The following is a 19,205-nucleotide window of genomic DNA, read 5'->3' on the forward strand; positions in this document are numbered from 1 at the left end:
TATTGGGGTCAGTATGTGATTATCCAAAATAGATTTTGAGTGGAGCATCACTTTGAGTGCAAAACACGCTACCACTATACAGTATGACGCAAGTCGTGAGATGCCTATTTTTTTTTCTTTGTAAGCCCACACACCCATCATGGTGAGTCGCACTGACACACACGGGCGCACCACCCAGTAACAGTTTACACCTCCTGTTATCCAGTGAGGATGCGCTGTGAGAGGCAGCATTTTTTTTTTTTTTTCACAGAATATACCTCCAAGCTACTGTACCTCTTTTGTCAGTGACACGTCGTCCTCTTTTGAGGTCTTGGAGGTGTCATAATGGATGAGGAGAGACTCATCAGAGGTGTAGAGGAACACTCATAGCTCTACATCTACAGTCTCACCATTATACGTCATAAAAACATTCTCTGGCTAGCTTTATTATAGATGTGAAAATTGACTCTGAGGAAATGAATAAAACACAGAGGCTTTCTGTTATTAATAAAAATATATATTACCCACCCATTTTCTGCACTGTCGTACTGTTGACGTGCAGCACCATGGCATGTCACATGACACGCGTCATGTGACGCACAGCTGTGCCGTGGTGACGGTGTGTTTTGCACTCTAGTCCGCAGTATGCTTTGTGATCTATGGTCATCTCTTCACAGCTGTCTTCAAAGAAATGATTAGCAGCCTTACTGAATCACTGTAGTGTTTAGTAAGAGTATATGCAGAAGAGACTGCATTGCTTATATTTTCCTTTATAGTTCTGATTCTCAACAAGGAAACTGATTTTTCATGGTGGGGCTATAATGGATGCATGATGAAATGGCTGCTAATTGTTTAATTGTCTTGTTCTGTTTGATCATCTGATGTCTGTCTATCATGCTATCTGTAATCATCATAACAGCTGTATTTCATCTAGGATGGGTGTAACAGATGAAACAACATTCATTTGGGGTTGACACAGTAAAGTTAAATAAATGCAGCTGTAGCTCCATCGCAGGATTTTCGCATTAAAGGACAGGTTCACAAATTTTCAATACAATAGTCAGGAGCCCAAACAAACATTGAAATAGTTTTTTCTTGCCGTAATCATTCCTTCTGTTCATACTGACCATTAGAAGATCCCTTCATAATGTACTTACAATATAAGTGATGGGGCCAAAATCCACAGGCCTCCTTCTGTGCAAAAATGTGTTTAAAAGTTTATCTGAAGCTAATATGAAGCTTCAGCTGTCCAAATTAGTCAATTCAAGTAGATATATTTCAATGTTAGAGTCTTTTTAGTGCCAAAGTCCTTCTTTTTGTTACTATACTTCCAGCTCAACAGAGAATCACTGTCTGAGGAAACACAAAGAGGGAATGTGATGCTAAAAAGACTGTAAATGTGGCAGATAGCCCCTTGATATGACTAACTCAGACTGCTGAAGGCTCATATAAGCTCCAGATCAGCTTTTAAATACATTTTTTGCACAAAATGACGATGTGGACACACTGTGTATTTTGGCACCCATCACATAGACAGACAGACCGACAGACAGACAACTTTATTTATCCAGAAAGGGCAATTCAGTTTGGCAGTGTACCCAGACCATGCATAAGAAGAGGAAAAAACAACAAAAAAAAAACCAAAAACAGATCTATGCCAGAGACAGTCAGTACACAGGTTCTCACAGACATGAAAATAAATGAACAATAAATAGATGCATAATAAATAAGTAAAATCCTAGTCCCAACAATAACAGGTCCCAAAATGAATGGTTAAGACAAATAAAAACTCCAAGAGTATGGAAATATTATTCATTCCACATACTGCTATCAAGGTTTAACAGCCTAATGACAGAAGGAATGAGAGATTTTGAAAAACGATTTGTCTTCACAGGTGGCGCTGTAAAACGACTGCCTGATGGCATTAAAGTGAAGTCAGAGGACAGGATGTGATCGGGTTGGGAAACTATTCCCCGTGCTTTTCTGACCACCTGTCTCTCCCACAGAGAATGCAAGTCTCTTACCCATTATCTTAGAGCAGACCTTCACTATATTGTAGAGGCAGTTCTTGTCCTTGACAGAGAGACCCTCAAACCAACAAATAAAAGAAAACATTAAGATATTTTCTATAAAAGACTGATAGAAAATACATCAAATTTCCTTACAGACATTAAAAGAATTTAACTTCCTTAGCAGGTGAATCCTCTGTTGGCTTTGCTTCACAATACTCTCAGCGAATACTTAAAATACTTATATGTGTCAACGATCTCAACAATGTCACCATGGATAATACTTAAATTGAAAGTGCTTTCTTTTAATGGCCAATATGAACAGGAGAAATGATTGCAGCAAGGAAAACCTCTTTCAGTGCTCATTTGGGCACCTGACTGTTGTTTTAAGACAGACTTGGAAAAACTGTGAACCCATCCTTTAATATATCGATGTGATTTGAGATTTTTTTGTATCGGTCAGAAAACCAGTACAGATCTATACTGTGCCATTTTAGATGTGTGGTGGTGATGAGTAGATCGAATTAATTAGCTGTTTATTTGAATGTGTTTTCAGTTCTTTGGCTCCCTAGTCGATCAGTTCTTTCATTTCCTCTCTAAAGAAGAGTGGTTACAGCGTCGTATGTACTGTACAATACAGAATCACACATATTACACTTTATTCACATACAGTAAACCTGCTGTTTGTTTTCAGAATGAAATTGGGTTGCATACAAGAAGAGGATTTTGGGAGTAGTATGAAAAATCCCAGCAGGGTTTAATAGTTAGCTAGTAATTAGTTTCAATTTCACAAAAACTCAATTTCTCTTTTAAGTTATGGGCTACTGCTCCAGAAATAATGTCCCCCTCAATATTATAAACTGAAGCCCTGACTGCACAGGAGACTGTGGACTGTTAAAGGAATACATTCACATTTTGGTAAATAAGTCATTCGATCACTTTTGCTAAATAGTAAAACATCAAGTAGCTGTTACACCACTGCAGCAGTGTATCAGTAAACATTTTGCATTTGAAGGACTATAGTGTCTTGTCCTGGTTCAATACACAGTCTAAATATAATTAGAAAGATGCTAATTTTGAAAAAAATCACATCACATTATTTATTCATTTGTATGTTGTTGTGACTTACTGCTATTAAACTAGAATCAATCCTCCAACAAATAAACCCTGTTAGGGTTTATTAAACTGAAATGTAACACTTTTATCATTTTCAATTTCTCAATTACAGTAGAGACACTATTAGACATGTCAAAGTAAAAAGGAAAGGAGTGCCAAGAGTCAAGGTTTTAATTACATTATCTGCAGTTTGCTATGATATTTATGAATCAGCAGATTGAAGAGATCATCTCTGTAGCTCAAGATATTGAGCTGTAATGTTTGAGCCAAAAGATCGAGATTAGAGAATACTTTTAGATTCTGTTTTTTTTTTAAATCATGCAAGACACCAAAGCAGCCCGTGTTACATCTGATCTTCAGGGACAGAGTAACCATTCATTGTTGTATTTGATGCTTAAAGAAATCTATGTCTGGCTTCGTTTGACTCATTCTACTGTGGTCTTGGGTATTAAAAGTTAACACGAGGAGAAACTAATTAGTTTTGAATGGCTTCCTACACAAAATCTGCAGTGTCGGAAGATAGAGGTATTGTCAGATAACCGTGAGTAAAAGGGTGCAGTTTGAGGATTGAGGGAGATGACTGTATCATACAATAGAGGAGCAGCGGTACTGTACATAAACAAGGCAGAATAAAAGGAATATATTAAGAAAAAGGTTGCACACTCGTGAGCGTGAGCCTGCTTAGAGTTATGTTTCAAATTCAAATTGGCACCTATCTCGGAATAGTTTTGTTTTTGTTTATACGGCTATCAAAGTTAAGTGTTTATTTATTTAAAAAAACTTTCATCAGGTTTGTGTGAGGTATTCGGTTGTTTCAGTCCTTTGAATGCATTTGCTGCAAGTCACTCTAGATAAGTGTGTCTGTTTAATAACTGAAAATGTAAATGAAGCGTTTATCCATGCTTTGTACATTATCTACATAATGAATGTTTTGCTTATTTGAATACATATTAAACATTCAGCTTGATGCACAGAGGTTTCAAGCTGCAATTATCTGGAAATATTACGAGCTATACAGAGGGAAGTTGTAGCAAAATAGGACTAATTATAAAACTTAAAAGCATATTAAAGATTGTAGCTGATTGGGTGATGGTACTTAACTATTGTGTTCTGTGTTTTTGTAATAAATAGGTTTTAGGACACAAATTTGCTTTTTCAAACCACCAAAGGCCTCGTCTATCGTACATCCAGAAATTAGAAATGAAAGACTTGAGAAAAGAAATTCATGATTATTTTATTACTAATGAGAGAAAATTTGTAATTGATGTTGTGTAGCAGCAGTTTACGCAGAGGCTTCAGAAACAGAGGCACGCTTCGAGTGTCGCATGCTAACGCAGACAGAGCATTGTTTTCTCCAAACACAAGAGGCTACTCATTTACAACAGCATGCCTGCTAGCTCTGTAGTGGGATGATATAAGAGTTTCTTCCCTAAATCGCTAGTCATTTTTCTGTGATGTACTGGCAAGTTCCTGGGCTCAGCAGTTAATGACACAGGACCAGGACAATGTGCATAATCATCGGTTTCAGTCAGGCGTCACCCAGTGAATGAAACACATTTAGGGTGCTGTACATTTGCGTTTTAGTGCATTTGTGTTAGTATGTCTCCCCTTCCTCTGCATTACCCTCTTCATGCTGACTTTACAATTCATGTCAGAACAAAGAAGGAGGATAATCTCTATGGAGGGGAATAACAATGGGCTCGGAGAAATGATAAGTCTCAAGGGAACCGTCACCATATTGTTTTGCGCATTTGTTCGGAGAAGCGATTGTGTTATGGTGTCTTCCGTTTAGCGAGCTCGCATCTGCTGATGTTCATTGTCCTTTTGTCTTAAACAAACACCTGTCACAGATATGACAGTGATACTTGTCAGCTCACTTACTGCAGAGGCATCGCTGCAGACAAGTGTGTGGATGAGGCAGAGATGTTCCAGACTATTAGGTTGCCTGTTTTAATTGGGCTTCTCTCATCACCATGGTGATACACAGCCAACTGCTGTTCGTACTGATGTACAGTGCATAGTGTGTTTTGCTGTGACAGTAGAGGACTTACAATGCTCTTAAGAACATATTGAAATTACACTCACGCTGTAAGCTTTGCATATGATTTGCCTAATGAGTGTTTTACCAGCCTCCTGTTACCTTTGTCATTTTGAACCCGCTCATTTTTTATAGTAAACGGTGAGTGGGGTTTGTCATTGATATCAGGTAGATTAATGCAAACTCACCATATGTTCTTTGTGTTATTTATAAGCCTTCTGCATTTATTATGAGAGGATAATACAGGGGCGACTTTAGATGTGAATTCATTGATGGTTTGATTCACTGTTTTGTCTGACAATTATTCCAGCAGATTGCTTTCATTTACTTGACATTTTCTTTCTGCTGCACCTGATGAAATAGCTGTTTATCATTTTTTGCCTGTTATGCTTCAACACTTCTTCACTATGTGGGCCATCACATCCCATTGTCATGCTTAACATTTTCTCCTCAGTATTCTGAAATCAATAGAGCATGCTTTCCAAGAGGCTTTTTGTCTTGTTGAGTTGGGGCTTTTCAGTGTCATTGTGATTTAAAGTGATGTTGCATGTTGTCTGGTACAGTTGAAAAGATTGTTTGTTGTCTGGAAGTTTGATCTCAAATCATGATGTAACATAACTGTATTCAGTAGAGTGGGAAATTAACATTCCCATAATGACTTATTATTTCTTCTTATTTACTTATTATTCTTATTTCTTCTTATTTCAATGTGATTTTATTTTCCTCAGTAGCTTAAAATAACATGATCAAATGTTAAACTCATGTAAATCCCAGTTAGAAATGTAGTCAACTGTATTTTGCTGTTAATATGCTATAATACTAAATGAAATTGAACTTCATCATTCAGACATGAGGACTATATTTCAATGTGTTGATATGAGAATTTTGTGACTACATGATTTTATGGAGAGGCAGTAAATGACAACATTGGATAATAACCCCTTAGTTATCAACATTCAAATAATACAGGTTTGGTGAATTGGTAAATCTGTAGTGTAACCATTCATATGATAAAGAAAATAATATTTTTAAAGCTAACATGCCTGCGGATTTCTAAAGATCCACAGTAAGAGATACCAGCATTTTTTTTTTTTTTTTTTAATGAATGAGACATACAATTCATGAATTTATGCAAATAATATTTTTGTCTCATTCAGCCTTGGAATACAATTAGAGTATAACAATGAATAATCTGAATTTGTAGGGTTAGTAGAGTTTTTGTTAACATTCAGAGCAGCATATCTGACTTGCAAAGTCAGACTTAAAAAAAAAAAAAAACGCCACCTGTAGGCAAAGATTTATTCCAGGTCTCACATGGGGGTTTCGGAAGAGCTGCAACAAAATTGCTTCTTTTAAACCCCTCATTGCTTATTGAGAAACTCAGGAAATGTTGTTCCGTGACTTGATTGACCAGGATACAAGCTGTTATTTTTTGATTTTAGGAATGCACAAATAAAGACAACAGTCCCAGAGTAAATTTAGTTTCATTGAGTGTTATATTCTCACTATTGCTTTAAGCCTATTGACTGCTGCTCCTCAAAAATGGATCGTGAATCAATAATTGCTGTACTACTTCTACCCAACCAGCATATCTCTGTTGTTGCAGTGTAATGGAGTCACCTCTTCTTGATAAACCAATCAACCAATAATAAACCAATAATAAATAATTCTTATCTGTAAGCATTTGTGCTACCATGATGCCAATAGACATAACTCTCTTTGGCTTAGAAACAGTATTGTTACAGTGTGCAGTACAGAAAATGTCACATCAGGGAGATCTTAAAAAATATTTACCTTTTTAAAATAAAGCCTTTGTTGTCACGTAATAAGCTCCTCTGTTAGGGAAACGTACAGCATACCCCATATTGTATCTGCAGACTTTCAGCTCAGGTACTGTAGATGTACAGAAAGTAAACTGGACACTTAATAATTGCATGCAGTGTGCAGCATCCCGGCTTTGCCTGGATAAGGATTACTCTCTAAGAATTGCTTTGCCTTTTGTTTGTTGTTCTGTCTCTGTCCTCTACAGGCGTCATGGACTCGTCCCGAGCAACACAAGGTATTCTAAATGCATGACTTTTTCCTACATCCATCTATCTTTCATGTCAGGGGAGTCTAATTCAATCCTGGATGGATGCAGATCAAAATTCATGATCAATCAGGGTCAGGGAGAGTCTAAACCCTGAGAAAATGCAGTGGTCAAACCAGGCCAGTGCTTGTCTTTCTGTCTTTGTCTCTGTTTACTTGGGGTTTTTTTTTTGCATAAACTTCACATTCTATAGCTTAGTTAAACTTTTTTTGTTTCATACTTTTAACCTAGCCTGCCAGAGCATAAATCAATGCATTTTCTTGAACAAAGCTGATTTTTATTATCAGTTTTGTTGTATGTAAATTTCACAGATTTGACGCATGATTCTGTTACATGAAGTTTTGCTGAGAGGTAAAATTCTCTCCTTCCACCCACATCTTCACATCTCACTCAGTCCTCTGCCAAAATGTGATTATAACCTCAGTATTTAGTTTTGACATTAGAAAATACAGTTTTAATTTGTCGGACCAAAGTAACTGAATGTGTATGTAAGAGAAAATGTAAGAAGTCTTTGTGCAGCAGCTCAGAGCATCAGAGCCAGGGACTATTTCTGAAAGAAAGTGAAAATTGGCCAAAAAAGAAAGAGCTGCCCACATAAGCTTTTCTCCACCATTGAATATGTGTTTTACATATGTGAGAAAATCAGTGAGAAAAAAACACTTTGTAATTTCTAATATTAGTGATGAGCGCACCATACTAGCCTTGAGGATGGAGCTGATACAGATTTATCTTTTGGCTTTCAGATGAACAGAAATCTGTGCGCCAGTACTTGTCAGTTTTCGATCAACTCATCCGCCGACGGATGTTTAAAGTTTCTCATTGATGATTTACCCATCAATGCTTCAACTGAAAGATCAAATATTTGGGTTGCCGACGTTATTTATACCTATATACCATTTGACAGGAAACTGATGAGTATTTTTAGACTATCGGCTCTTTAAATAGCCTTCCCATTTATTTTCAAATTGCCGGAAGCACTGTACATCAAGAAAAATGGTCTTTTCCTTTTACTCGTCACTGTAATCGTGTTTTGAGAATGACAGCTCACATCCATTCATTAATAACACCTGTGATTACAATAAGTTTAGAATGAAAAACCTCATTTCACACTACCCACAACTGGAGGTGAGAAGCTTGCTCATCAAGCACATGCTGACAGTAATTACCAGGTGTGTGTGTGTGCGTGTGAAAACCAGGGATACGTCGACTGTGAAATTCCGGGCTGATACTGTTATTTAAAATAACAATTTGGCTGGTAGCCAATGCTGATACTGATGTTTTTGTTTATTTTGTTCTTGCTGTTATTTATTCCCCCTTTTGTACCAAAGAAATCTTCATTATATACATAACGAGCCCTTTATCACACCATCTTTGATTGAGCGCAAATTCAATCATACAAATTTATAAAACAACCTTTAATATAACTTTCTTTCACATGACAAAGATTCTTTTTGTGAAAAATAACTGAGAGAACTGAGAGAAGAATTTTTCAGTACTGGTGGTAGTTTGTGCTTTCTTGGTATCCAGTTCATCTCTCAATTTTTTTATCAGCTTTCAGGTAAATAGTTACCTGGATGTAACAGCTTTTCAAATGGCTCATGAGATTTAAAGTAGTGCATTGTTGTTTTCTGAGAATGTATGGGTAAAATATATCATTTTGAACAACATTTAGATTATTAGTCACCTGATCCTACTGTTACAAACCCAAACAGTGCATCATACAGTAGATTCCTAAGCTTCTCAGTTTTTCAATAAGGATAAAGATAATCCCACTGAGCTACTTTTCCTCAATAACAGGAAAACATACACGGCTTAAAAAACATTTTTGTATTTCTGTCTCATAATAACATGTGAACAGTATATTTACAGCACCTTTGTGGTTTCAGATTGTGATCGGATCGGTTTACATTAATACATCAGATAATAATCATTTTCACTTTCCGACATAATAGATATGGTGTTAAGGTCCACCTGCACTCCGAATTGATCAGTGTGTCTCTGCAAAATACATTATAAACCGCACAGGGGAGGAGTATGAGCATGGAGCGCTATGAGCATGCTGAGCATGTTTGTTACAAATGCGTAGGCAGCTGAGTGTTCATTTGACAAGCTGCGGAAGTTAAGAGACATTCAGGCGAAGGTGCATTTGTATGCTGAGCCAGTTAAGATTTTGTGAGACATGAGTTTAACATGTCCTCAGTGTATTCTCAATTTTATACTCCGACATTCCAGCAGTGTCTTTTCTCCTCTGCTGGCAAAGCTGAAGAAGCTGTTGGAGAGCTCTGCTGTCAGTTTGGTTTGATTTATTAGAGGAGCTTATGAAGAACAGTCTCCTGTCTCTTTGTCTTTTATGTTTTCTCCCTGCACCTGCTTTTCGCAAAGACATGTTAAGTGTTTTTTGTACCGCTCACACAGTATGTGTGTATAAATGTATTATGCATTATTCTGAAAATCCTTTGTTATGAAACATTAACGAACCAGGATATTGCACTGCATTGCATTGAACAAATAATACTCCTCTGGTAGATAATAATATTCATCATGGCCTTCATATAAGGACTGAGTAGCTGCAGTCCAAAATTTCACATTAAAAAGGAATCAGTATTCAATGTTACTGACTAATTTGGACATCATGGCTCATATTATGTGGCATGTTGCACAGATGCAGGAGCCAGAAGCGGTAATCCAGGGGTTGAGAGAGAGAGGGAATGCTTTCTGCACAGGGGTCAGAGTAAAAGGGTAGTGTGTTATGTAAGTGTCTCCCTGGTCCTGCTACCCGTTATGCATAATGGATGCCCCAGACATGCTTTGTCTATTGAATTTGAATACAAACTAACAAGGGTTTCTCTTACATGGCTGCCCAGACTAGGCCCTAATTCAATATGTGTAAAAGCATCCATGCCATTGTTTTGCCTGCAGCTTGGATCAAAGCCATGAAAGCAACCAAAAGAGGTGCTTAGATATTCAGTACTGCAGCACCTTTATAAAAGGAACAATTCACAAAAATACCAAAGCTTACAGTCTAAAACAGTGCTGTATAATAACACTTGCATGTCCCAAATCCATATATTAAACTGCACAATTTAAATTAGTTTGAGACTCACTGAGTTTGAGAAACTGTGTTCAGAGGAAAACTGTCTAGAATACTGTTTTTCTGTCATTAGCAGCTTAATGAAAGTGTTGCAGTATTGTTCACCCAAATCTTCAGTGATGGGAAATTAAGGTTTAGAATATGTATAATAAATGTTTTGATATGTAATATCCTGGTGGAGAAAGTCTGTCTGTCTGTCTGAAACTTTACACCCTGACAATTTAGTGTCAGATAACATAACAACCTCAACAACACAGAGCGGTTGACCATGGAAGTGAGGAAGCTACTTATGGTTGGATGTTGTAACTCTACATATCAAGTTAATGAAACCAGGTATCTCTAGAGTAGGAAGGTCATTTACACATCTCATTAGCCAGCTGTCTGTTGTTATTTCCCTGGTTTCATATGCTATGTGACTCTTTATCACTGAAACTGGGGCCACATGCTTCATGAAGGTTAATAACTACAACAAACAAGTCAAAATGTTATTTTACTAAAAATGACACTGAACCTCGAGCGTCATCAGTGTAAATAAAAGTGCACGTGTGGCATGTAAGGTAACGCTCTGCTGTCTAGCGTCATGCATCAGCATATTTCACGAGTTGCTAAGCTCTGCGTGTGAAAAGCTCTAGATGGTTTCCAGTGCCTTCTGTCATCAATTATTGATAAGCTCCCCTGTACTGTCAACTGTGTCCTTACATTTCCATGTCTTTACAGAACAGAGTGTGCCTTTTTCATTAATGTCTATTCTCCTCATAAAAAGGCAGGCTTTCTTAAGCTTTTTTTTTTTTTTTTTTCAGGGTTACGCATCTTTCTGCAGACTTGTGCATTGTATATGTAAATGTGCAATATGGCTATGGAAAATAATGAATGTGATTTCCATTTTCCAACTAAACCGAGTCATTTTCTGCCTCCATTTAGAGTCAGGATGGAAATGTGGTGGTGAGGAGTGATGCTCGTGTGTCCTCCCTCACCCTGAAGGATGTGAAGTATACAGACGCTGGCCAGTACCTCTGCTCAGCACGCAGTGCCATCGGAGAGGATGAGCAGCTGGCGAACCTGGAAGTCCGCTGTAAGTATTTCCGTCCCTCTTTTATATGAATATACATGCATATTACAACATCCACCTTCCAACAACAACAACATAAGCCTTTCCTGCTTATATGAAGCTTGAATATTCATTTTTATTCACAAAGCACGGTTACCAGGTAGTGTTAAAATCACAAAATCTAAAATGTTTTGGCAGAAAGTTTGTGTTAAATGCATTTTTTTTCCCTAGATGCCCCTAAGATCCACGGTGCAGTGGCAGTGTATACCTGGGAAGGAAACGCTGTCAATATCAGCTGTGAGGTCAAGGCTCATCCCAGTGAAGTATCTATTGTGTGGCTGAGAGACGGACTGGAGCTACCCAACTCAAATACCACGAATATTAAGATCTTCAGAACTCCGTTATCCAGCTACCTGCAGGTACACACGTGTGTCAAACCATGATTCACTGTCTATAAAATAAAGCTACAAATATACACATAGAGTTCCTTCACACACACACACACACACACACACACGTGCACACTTCTCGTGTCATCAAGATTTCATGAGCATAGACTTGAAGTGAAGGGTTTTCTTTCAACACCATTGTGGAAAAAAAATCTGATTAATAATTCAGCAGCAGGAAAGCTCACAGCAACAAATAAAAATAGGATACTCTAATGGACAAACAAAAAGGTCACTTTGAGAGTGTTTGACACACACGTTTTTCATCTGTTTTGGTACGCTGCTCTTCATATATTTGCTGCTTTATTTTTTTATTTTTTTTCTCTTCTAGATAACCCCTGAGTCTGAAAATGACTTTGGGAGCTTTAACTGCACTGCTTCAAACGAGATGGGCACAGAGTCCAAGGAGTTCCTCCTCATTCAGGCCGGTCAGTCATGATGCAGTGATTCACAGCGCCGTGTGCTTCCACATCTACTCTGTGTCTGATTTTACAGGAAGATCAAAATGAATTGAATGAATATTGATGATAGGAAGATGTCTTTTATAGGATGTACATATTCGAGAATGTCTTCAAACACAGCTTATTAGTGACAAATGAATAATAAATAATGGTATTTTTCATTGAAGCACACACATTTGATTTAAAACAATGCAAGAGGCTTTTTCCTGGCTCCAGGCTTCAAAAACAGATTTTTCACCCATATTCAAAACACACATTAGACCAAAACATCTAGCACATTATGAGATTACACAGGGCAGTGTTTGTTTAGATGGATGTTTAATTTAGATGAAATGTTCCTTCCCTCTGGTTGTTTAGAAAATACAACAGCCCTAAAGATTTCTCTCAGTGCAGCTGAAAAACACTGTATATTATACTATTTAGCATGAATTTCAGCGCGTGTGTGTGTGTGTGTGTGTGTGCTAGGTAAAAGAGCATTTAAAGCAGTTACAGAATTTTATTGTAACATCTACTCAGCAGCAGCTGATACCAGAGACTGTACACTCGCCAACACATTAGACAAATGGAACAGAGAGCAGAGAGATAATGCCACTCTTAAGCCACAATCTGAAGTAAATGAATTGAGAACACCACATTCTTCACTCAGAGCACAACATGGGTAACCGCAGTAATTACAGTGTGCCTTCAATTTAAAACTGTGCTCACATCAGAGGACGTGAATTTATAACAGCCACCAGGACTCGTATATGGCCGAGCTCAAGAGGTTTAATGGATTAAATGTTATTTTCTCTAAAAGATGGAGTGCGGTGGTAGGTGAACCAAAACAAGGTTGTTTTGATCAATAAACATGACAAGAGGGGAATGTAAAGGAAAACTTAATCATTAATTAATTGAGTATGCCGTAGGTCAGATATTTTCTACACAAATCCAAAATTAAGGGATGTTTTTATGTCCTTCAGTACCAGCTGTTCACAGTTTTAGGATATTTCCATTATACTGAAACATTAGGTTGTGTTTAGATGACTACAAGGTGTTTGAGTGCATCTAAAATCAAGAGTTTATCAAAATCTCTCAAAGGTTTTGCCTTTGGAAAGCTAACACTATTCTGTACTGGAGTCAGCTTACACTTGAATCATTCAGTCAGAGCTGTATTTAAATCCAACGTTCATTTTTATTTTGTGAAATAATGTCAAGAGCACGCAGCACCTTGAGACAGAAAAATGGCATTAGTGTCACAGATCGTAGATTTCTTACAAAGATTAAAGCTGTTTTTAAATGCGTTTTCAAACTCAGCTGAACTCAGTCACTTATTGTAATGGAACAATGGATTCTGACACTCTGCAATCTTACAGTTTTGGTTGTAATCACACTTTATTTCCTCCCTTTACCAGAGGTGCCATCATCTCCATCCGTCAGTGAGGTGAAACCTTTCTCAACCACAGCACAGATGCAGTTTGAGGAGCCCGAATCCACTGGAGGTGTCCCTATCCTCAAATACAAAGCTGAGTGGAGGATACACGGCCGGGGCAGCTGGATGCATAGAGTCTTTGAGGTCCAAGATGGTATGAAAACAGAGATGAGGTTGTTGAAAGTAGTGTTTTTTTGTTGTTGTTCAAAGATCATTTGATATATGTAGAAAATAACTCCAATCCTGAAAGTAATCTGTTAGATTACAGCCACATTCAGGTTAACACTGCGTGATGATGACAGAAAAACAGCTGACAACTATTGTTTCTCTATCTGGTTTTAGACCTTTTAGACCATCTCTAAATAGATTTATCTGTTTAAACATTGTTGAAATGAAATCAGAGTCAAGCTAATCGGTGTTCACTTGATGAAATTAATTATGCATGTATAGTTGGAACAGGAGACGTGTTTGTTTTACCGCTCATCAGAATTATCAAGGTGTTCTCAACAGGGATTGCACTGCCTCTGATATTGTAACAGGCTCCATCAGTGAGGTGACTATCACCGGCCTGAAGCCAGACACCAGCTACGAAGTGAAGATGTCAGCCATCAACGGAAAGGGCGAAGGTGAAAGCAGCCCCGCTGAGTTATTCAAGACCGATCCTGTCCGTAAGTTTCACATGTCGCACAGTTAACTGGACACAGGAGAACTTTTATCACACCCTTTTAACCCTTGTCTTCAGAGACATATTACCTGAAGTCCTTCCTCTCTTCTATCTCTTGGAGTCAGAAGCGCTTCCATCACCGATCCATAAAAACTAATCAAAGAGTTGTAGAGTTACTCAGCTGCTGGACAGCAACACTCAAGTCGGCACTGAAACTGTTTGGACGGTGTCACAAAAGCCTCTGGCAGTGTCTTTTCAGTCTATGTCTGTCCTTTTCCAAGTTTTTTTTGTTTGTCCAGGAGTAATGCTGACAACAGGAGCTAACTCTCTGACCTCCTTGTTCTGTTTATTTAGTTTTTTCAATGGATAATGGACCTTTAAATCTAAGAATTCAGGAAACATTTTTGTCATTAACTACATTACAACTGGTTTAACAGCATCTTGCTGTTTTCCACATCAAATTAGACTCTCATTTCAGCACACACTGGATCCAATTGCACAATCATTTAAAATCCACTGTTTTACAGCATTTTATTAGGCTCATTATGTCATAATGTGCTTGCAAACCATGAATTTGAATATGAAACAGAGGGATTTCTTGCTTCTATGTAGGAGAGGCTTGCAGTGAGTCTTGATTCTATTAGTTAGTTTTTAGCCCCCTCTGTTGGTTGGTGACGCTTGTTTTAGGAGAAGACGCTGCTACCCCCTGCTGGCTTCATGTTAAATATGCCTGTTGCCTCAAATATTATCTCATTTTCATTTTTGGACATGATTCAGTGTTGTCTTCATCTCTGCATATTTTCATTTCATCATTTTAATCACTCATTTTTTTCCCATTTGCTGATCTGTTTGTTGTATCCATCAGGCCACAAAAGTAAGTGCCTCATCTGTCTTTGCTCTGACTGTCTTGACTGTTTAGAGGAATTCATAACATGATCACGCTCATGATTAAAATTAAAAACCATCGCAAAGTCAATAAATCAGTGTCTGTTTTGGTATTAAAATGATTTATTTATTTAAAAAAAAAATCTTGCACTGAAGATATTTTGTTTGATGTATGTCTAATTAGAATAACTAGACTTAATATGCGGCAATATTTCCATGAAGTATAATTTTTAAATGATTTTTACTTTAGGCTGCGTTTGAAAGCAGTGTTTCTGTTTCATGTACGCTTGGCTCTATCTCATCCTAATCTTAAATGTGGCTATTATTAAGTAAAATGTTTTCCCCTCTTGCTCTTCTGGTGCAGTCTTAGCAGAAACGAGTCTTGCTAAACTCAGTGAACTGTTATTATAGAGATCCAGGCAGTCATTTATACAGACAAGTGATACTGATTGCCTGATATCTTTTCTTTTATGTCCCTAGCCGGCATTTTTCATTTTTTCTCTGAAGACACAGGTTTGTTCTGTAGTGAGGATAATAGTCGATTAGTTTTTACTGCTGTAGCTTTTTCGATCCCCGCAGGATAACCCCGTCACCTCTGCTGATTAGCTGCATTCGTAAGAACTTTACAGCTTAGCAAAATGTGTATTTCTTTGTCTAGAAACTGTGGCCTGATCGTCAACGCAAACTCCTCTGTGTCTGTTACCTGTAGATTTTATTTCACCCAAGAGTTGACATCTTGAGTTATCAAAATATGAATATTGATATCTATGTGATTTGCAGCTTGTGAACTAATTGGCTTAAATAACACTATGATGAAAATAAGCCGAATTCCTGCATTTCAAAAGCTGCACATTTCCCCTTTGGCTTCAGCGATTTGGTGTAATTTGGGAAAGTTTAGATGTGGATTAGGCCCATCATCATTGATTAATCAGTCGCCTTGCAAATTAAAAAGTCTCTAAAGTCAAAAAGATGAAGCTGTCAGACGACTGCTGCACTTTTCACATAGTAACATACAGAAGAAATCCATCTGTGCTCCACTCTTGTGTTTAATAGTATAATAAGCTTTTTAGTGATTTGTTTTAGTTTGTCTCCAAGTCATTTTTTTCTCCTCTACTTGTGTGTGTTTTGCTTGCATATTTTCTCATGTCCTTCTTCCTCTTTCCTTTCAACCACTCACATATGTGCAATTCATGTGACTGTTATTTGTCTTGCATGGTGCTGACGATCCCCTCCACTCTGCAGAAGGTAACTTGATGTTGCGGATATTTGAAAGAAGATTCCTAACTTTAATCGGAGAACCCCACAAATTAACACCACATTAATTGCTTATATGCAGTCACGTAGTACGTGTCTACCTCAAACCTATTAATCCGTCATGTAGACATCTGCCTCAGCAGGGTAAATGAGAGAGAGCCAGAGCTGTCTTCATGGTAATATATTACAGTCAAGAGTGTTTAATATCAGCATCCCTCGGATACTATTGATAGCTTGCTACCTGAGGGATGTCACCCCTCTTCCTTACAGGATATGTTACTATAAATCAAGTGTGTAATAAACCCAGTTTCCTGTAATCACAAGAGAATCATAATCAATGTCCTCCCACCTACCTGCAAAATACTGCTCCTTCCAGCAGTTTGCTCTGGTTCTCAATCAAGAGTTTTCGGTATTCATGCTGAGAGCGACACCTAACCTTATGCATTGTATCTTCTATGTTGTTCATCATGTTTAATCTTAGCCTTAGTGTTCATGTGTTTCAGGCGAGGACCAATTTAATCAGGTTTATGAAGGCAAGCGATACCACAAGTCAGAATCTAAACACTAACCACATAATGAAATTCCTTCTTGTTGTCTTACAGTTTGTTACCATCTGATTAACTTTTATTACACTTGTTTTGTCTGACACAAACACAAAAAATCAACTTTATTGTCCAACAGTTCTGTTTTATGTTAAGTGTTTAATATAAAATTGATTATAACATTTCACCCAGTGGTTATCTTTGCAGGCAAACTTATTTGTTATGCCGTAAAGACTTCAGTCCATGACAAATAATCCTTTCTTCCAAAGCATTGTATGACACGGGCAATGTCGGTCAGCAGTTTTTATGCTGATTGAATGTCACTCAGCAACTCACAGACTGAATCAGATAAGCATGTTACTGTGTGTCATTTGGTAATTAGTTTGACTTGACCATCTTTAGACAAGTGATAGAAGAAGGACAAGTGACCTAAAAGAACAACAAGGAGAGAGGCCAGTTTCAAACTTTTACTTTAATTTCAACGTTTTTTTTTTGGTCCCTTCTACAATTTTAAAGGTGGACTGACAGAACTTCCTCTGCTTTCTCCTGATAAAGTAACCCACTAGTTCTCTGCATACTTTAAACAAGCCTTTAAATAACCTCTGATTACTCTTGTGTGCCTGTAGGAAATCCCAATCCTCCTAAGCTTCAAGGAGCACTTCAACCCAAAGGCAACTCCCTCAAAGTCAGCTGGATCAAGCAGGATGACGGCGGCTCACCCATCTTACATTATCTTGTCCGTTATAAACCAGTGAGTATGACGATCAGAGCTGACGCGATAGAAAGAGCCGACAGAAAATTAATCAGCAACTATCTCAGTTTTATGAATCATTCAAGTAAATTTTTAAGCAAGAAGGTTCTAGCCTCTTAAAAATGAATGTTTGCTTGTTTTCTTAAGTGTTTTATGATTGTACACTGAATATCTTTTGGTTTCGGTTGCTTTGACAAAACAAGACAATTGAAGATGTCACCTTAGGTTCGGATCGGATAGATCAAACGATGAATGAGTTAATTGAGAACATAATTGGCTGTAATGAATATGATCGTTAGTTGCAGCCCTAAAAAGCTCCATAGTTATGACAAAAACATCTAAATGTAAAAGTTAAGTTGTAGTCTAATTGAGTCATGTTCACATAAATGTATCCGTGTGCCTTTAGATACAGGCGGCAGACTGGAAACCAGAAATCCGGCTGCCCAGCGGCAGCGACTATGTGGTTCTGAGCGGGTTGGAGTGGGACACAGAGTACAATGTCTTCGTGGTGGCCGAGAACCAGAAGGGCAAGTCCCCGCCAGCCACCATGTCCTTCAGGACGTCCACAGAGCCGGCAGCCATCCCAGGTACCCCCCTCACAACCTCAAGTCACACACACACACACACCGCAACTAAACAGCCAGAAAACTGAGGAGCCAAACTCAAAGCTCAGAACCAGAACATCACGTTCTATTTTTACCTCTCAAGCACTGAAAGGTGACTGACAACTAAATAGATCTACAGGAAAAAAAAAAAAAAAAAAAAGATTTCCTGGACAGCGATGAGCCAAAAATGATTTTCCGGCTGAATTTTCTCACTTTAAAGTTTTGACAGCCCTTGCTAAATGAGCTTGAGTTTGCTCTCGCAGAACTGGGACAGGCAGTTTCCACAGAGGATGAAATGATTTCCTCTGAACGACTGTAGTTTTCTTTAGCTTTGTTTACTGTTAAGATAGCAGTTAGAGTGAATAGTTTGTGCCTGTGTGGAAGCAGTCTTTTTTTCGTTGACCCTTGATAACCACTGATTAACTCGTACCTCCAGGCTTTGACTGCAGCTGAAGGTTTTTTTTACTAAGCGTAGAAAAACCACACAGCCTGTCAGATGGCCTTTAGGTGACACTAAACGCTGCAGAGTGCTTTGCTGAAACATTGCAGCAGACCATTATGTCTTTCTAATTCATTTTCCAATCTAAAGCATTTCCTACTCACCCACCACTGAGTCACCATCAAGTCAACATGGTGTAGTTTTCCCCTCTGTGCTGTGCTTTTTGCTTTGATGTGTTGCTGTATTTTTTTTTTTTTTCTCCCTCGATATGAAAAATCTGTTTTTTCTTTTTTTTTTTTTTTTTTACTTTTGATTTTCAGACACATTTTCACTTTCTCTCTTCCTCTGTTTTCCCCACCCTTCTCTTTTTTTCCTCTTTG

At 37.9% G+C, this 19,205-nt stretch overlaps 1 protein-coding gene across 8 annotated transcripts in view; it reads left to right on the top strand.

Moving 5' to 3' along the window:
• The window catches only part of ncam1b (neural cell adhesion molecule 1b), a 73,122-nt gene that overhangs the window by 44,297 nt on the left and 9,620 nt on the right, over nucleotides 1-19,205 (top strand). For 6 of the 8 annotated variants that reach the window (XM_067595012.1, XM_067595018.1, XM_067595013.1 and 3 more), the window contains 8 exons: nucleotides 7,172-7,201; nucleotides 11,244-11,394; nucleotides 11,602-11,789; nucleotides 12,148-12,244; nucleotides 13,669-13,839; nucleotides 14,225-14,353; nucleotides 17,657-17,781; nucleotides 18,188-18,368. In XM_067595012.1, coding sequence (XP_067451113.1) covers nucleotides 7,172-7,201; nucleotides 11,244-11,394; nucleotides 11,602-11,789; nucleotides 12,148-12,244; nucleotides 13,669-13,839; nucleotides 14,225-14,353; nucleotides 17,657-17,781; nucleotides 18,188-18,368 — 1,072 coding nt within the window. The remainder of the gene's footprint in view (nucleotides 1-7,171; nucleotides 7,202-11,243; nucleotides 11,395-11,601; nucleotides 11,790-12,147; nucleotides 12,245-13,668; nucleotides 13,840-14,224; nucleotides 14,354-17,656; nucleotides 17,782-18,187; nucleotides 18,369-19,205) is intronic. The other 2 variants (XM_067595014.1, XM_067595020.1) reach the window with 1 other exon arrangement.

Source organism: Thunnus thynnus, chromosome 7 (genome assembly GCF_963924715.1).
Source record: "Thunnus thynnus chromosome 7, fThuThy2.1, whole genome shotgun sequence".
In the NCBI taxonomy this organism is placed as follows: Eukaryota; Metazoa; Chordata; class Actinopteri; order Scombriformes; family Scombridae; genus Thunnus; species Thunnus thynnus.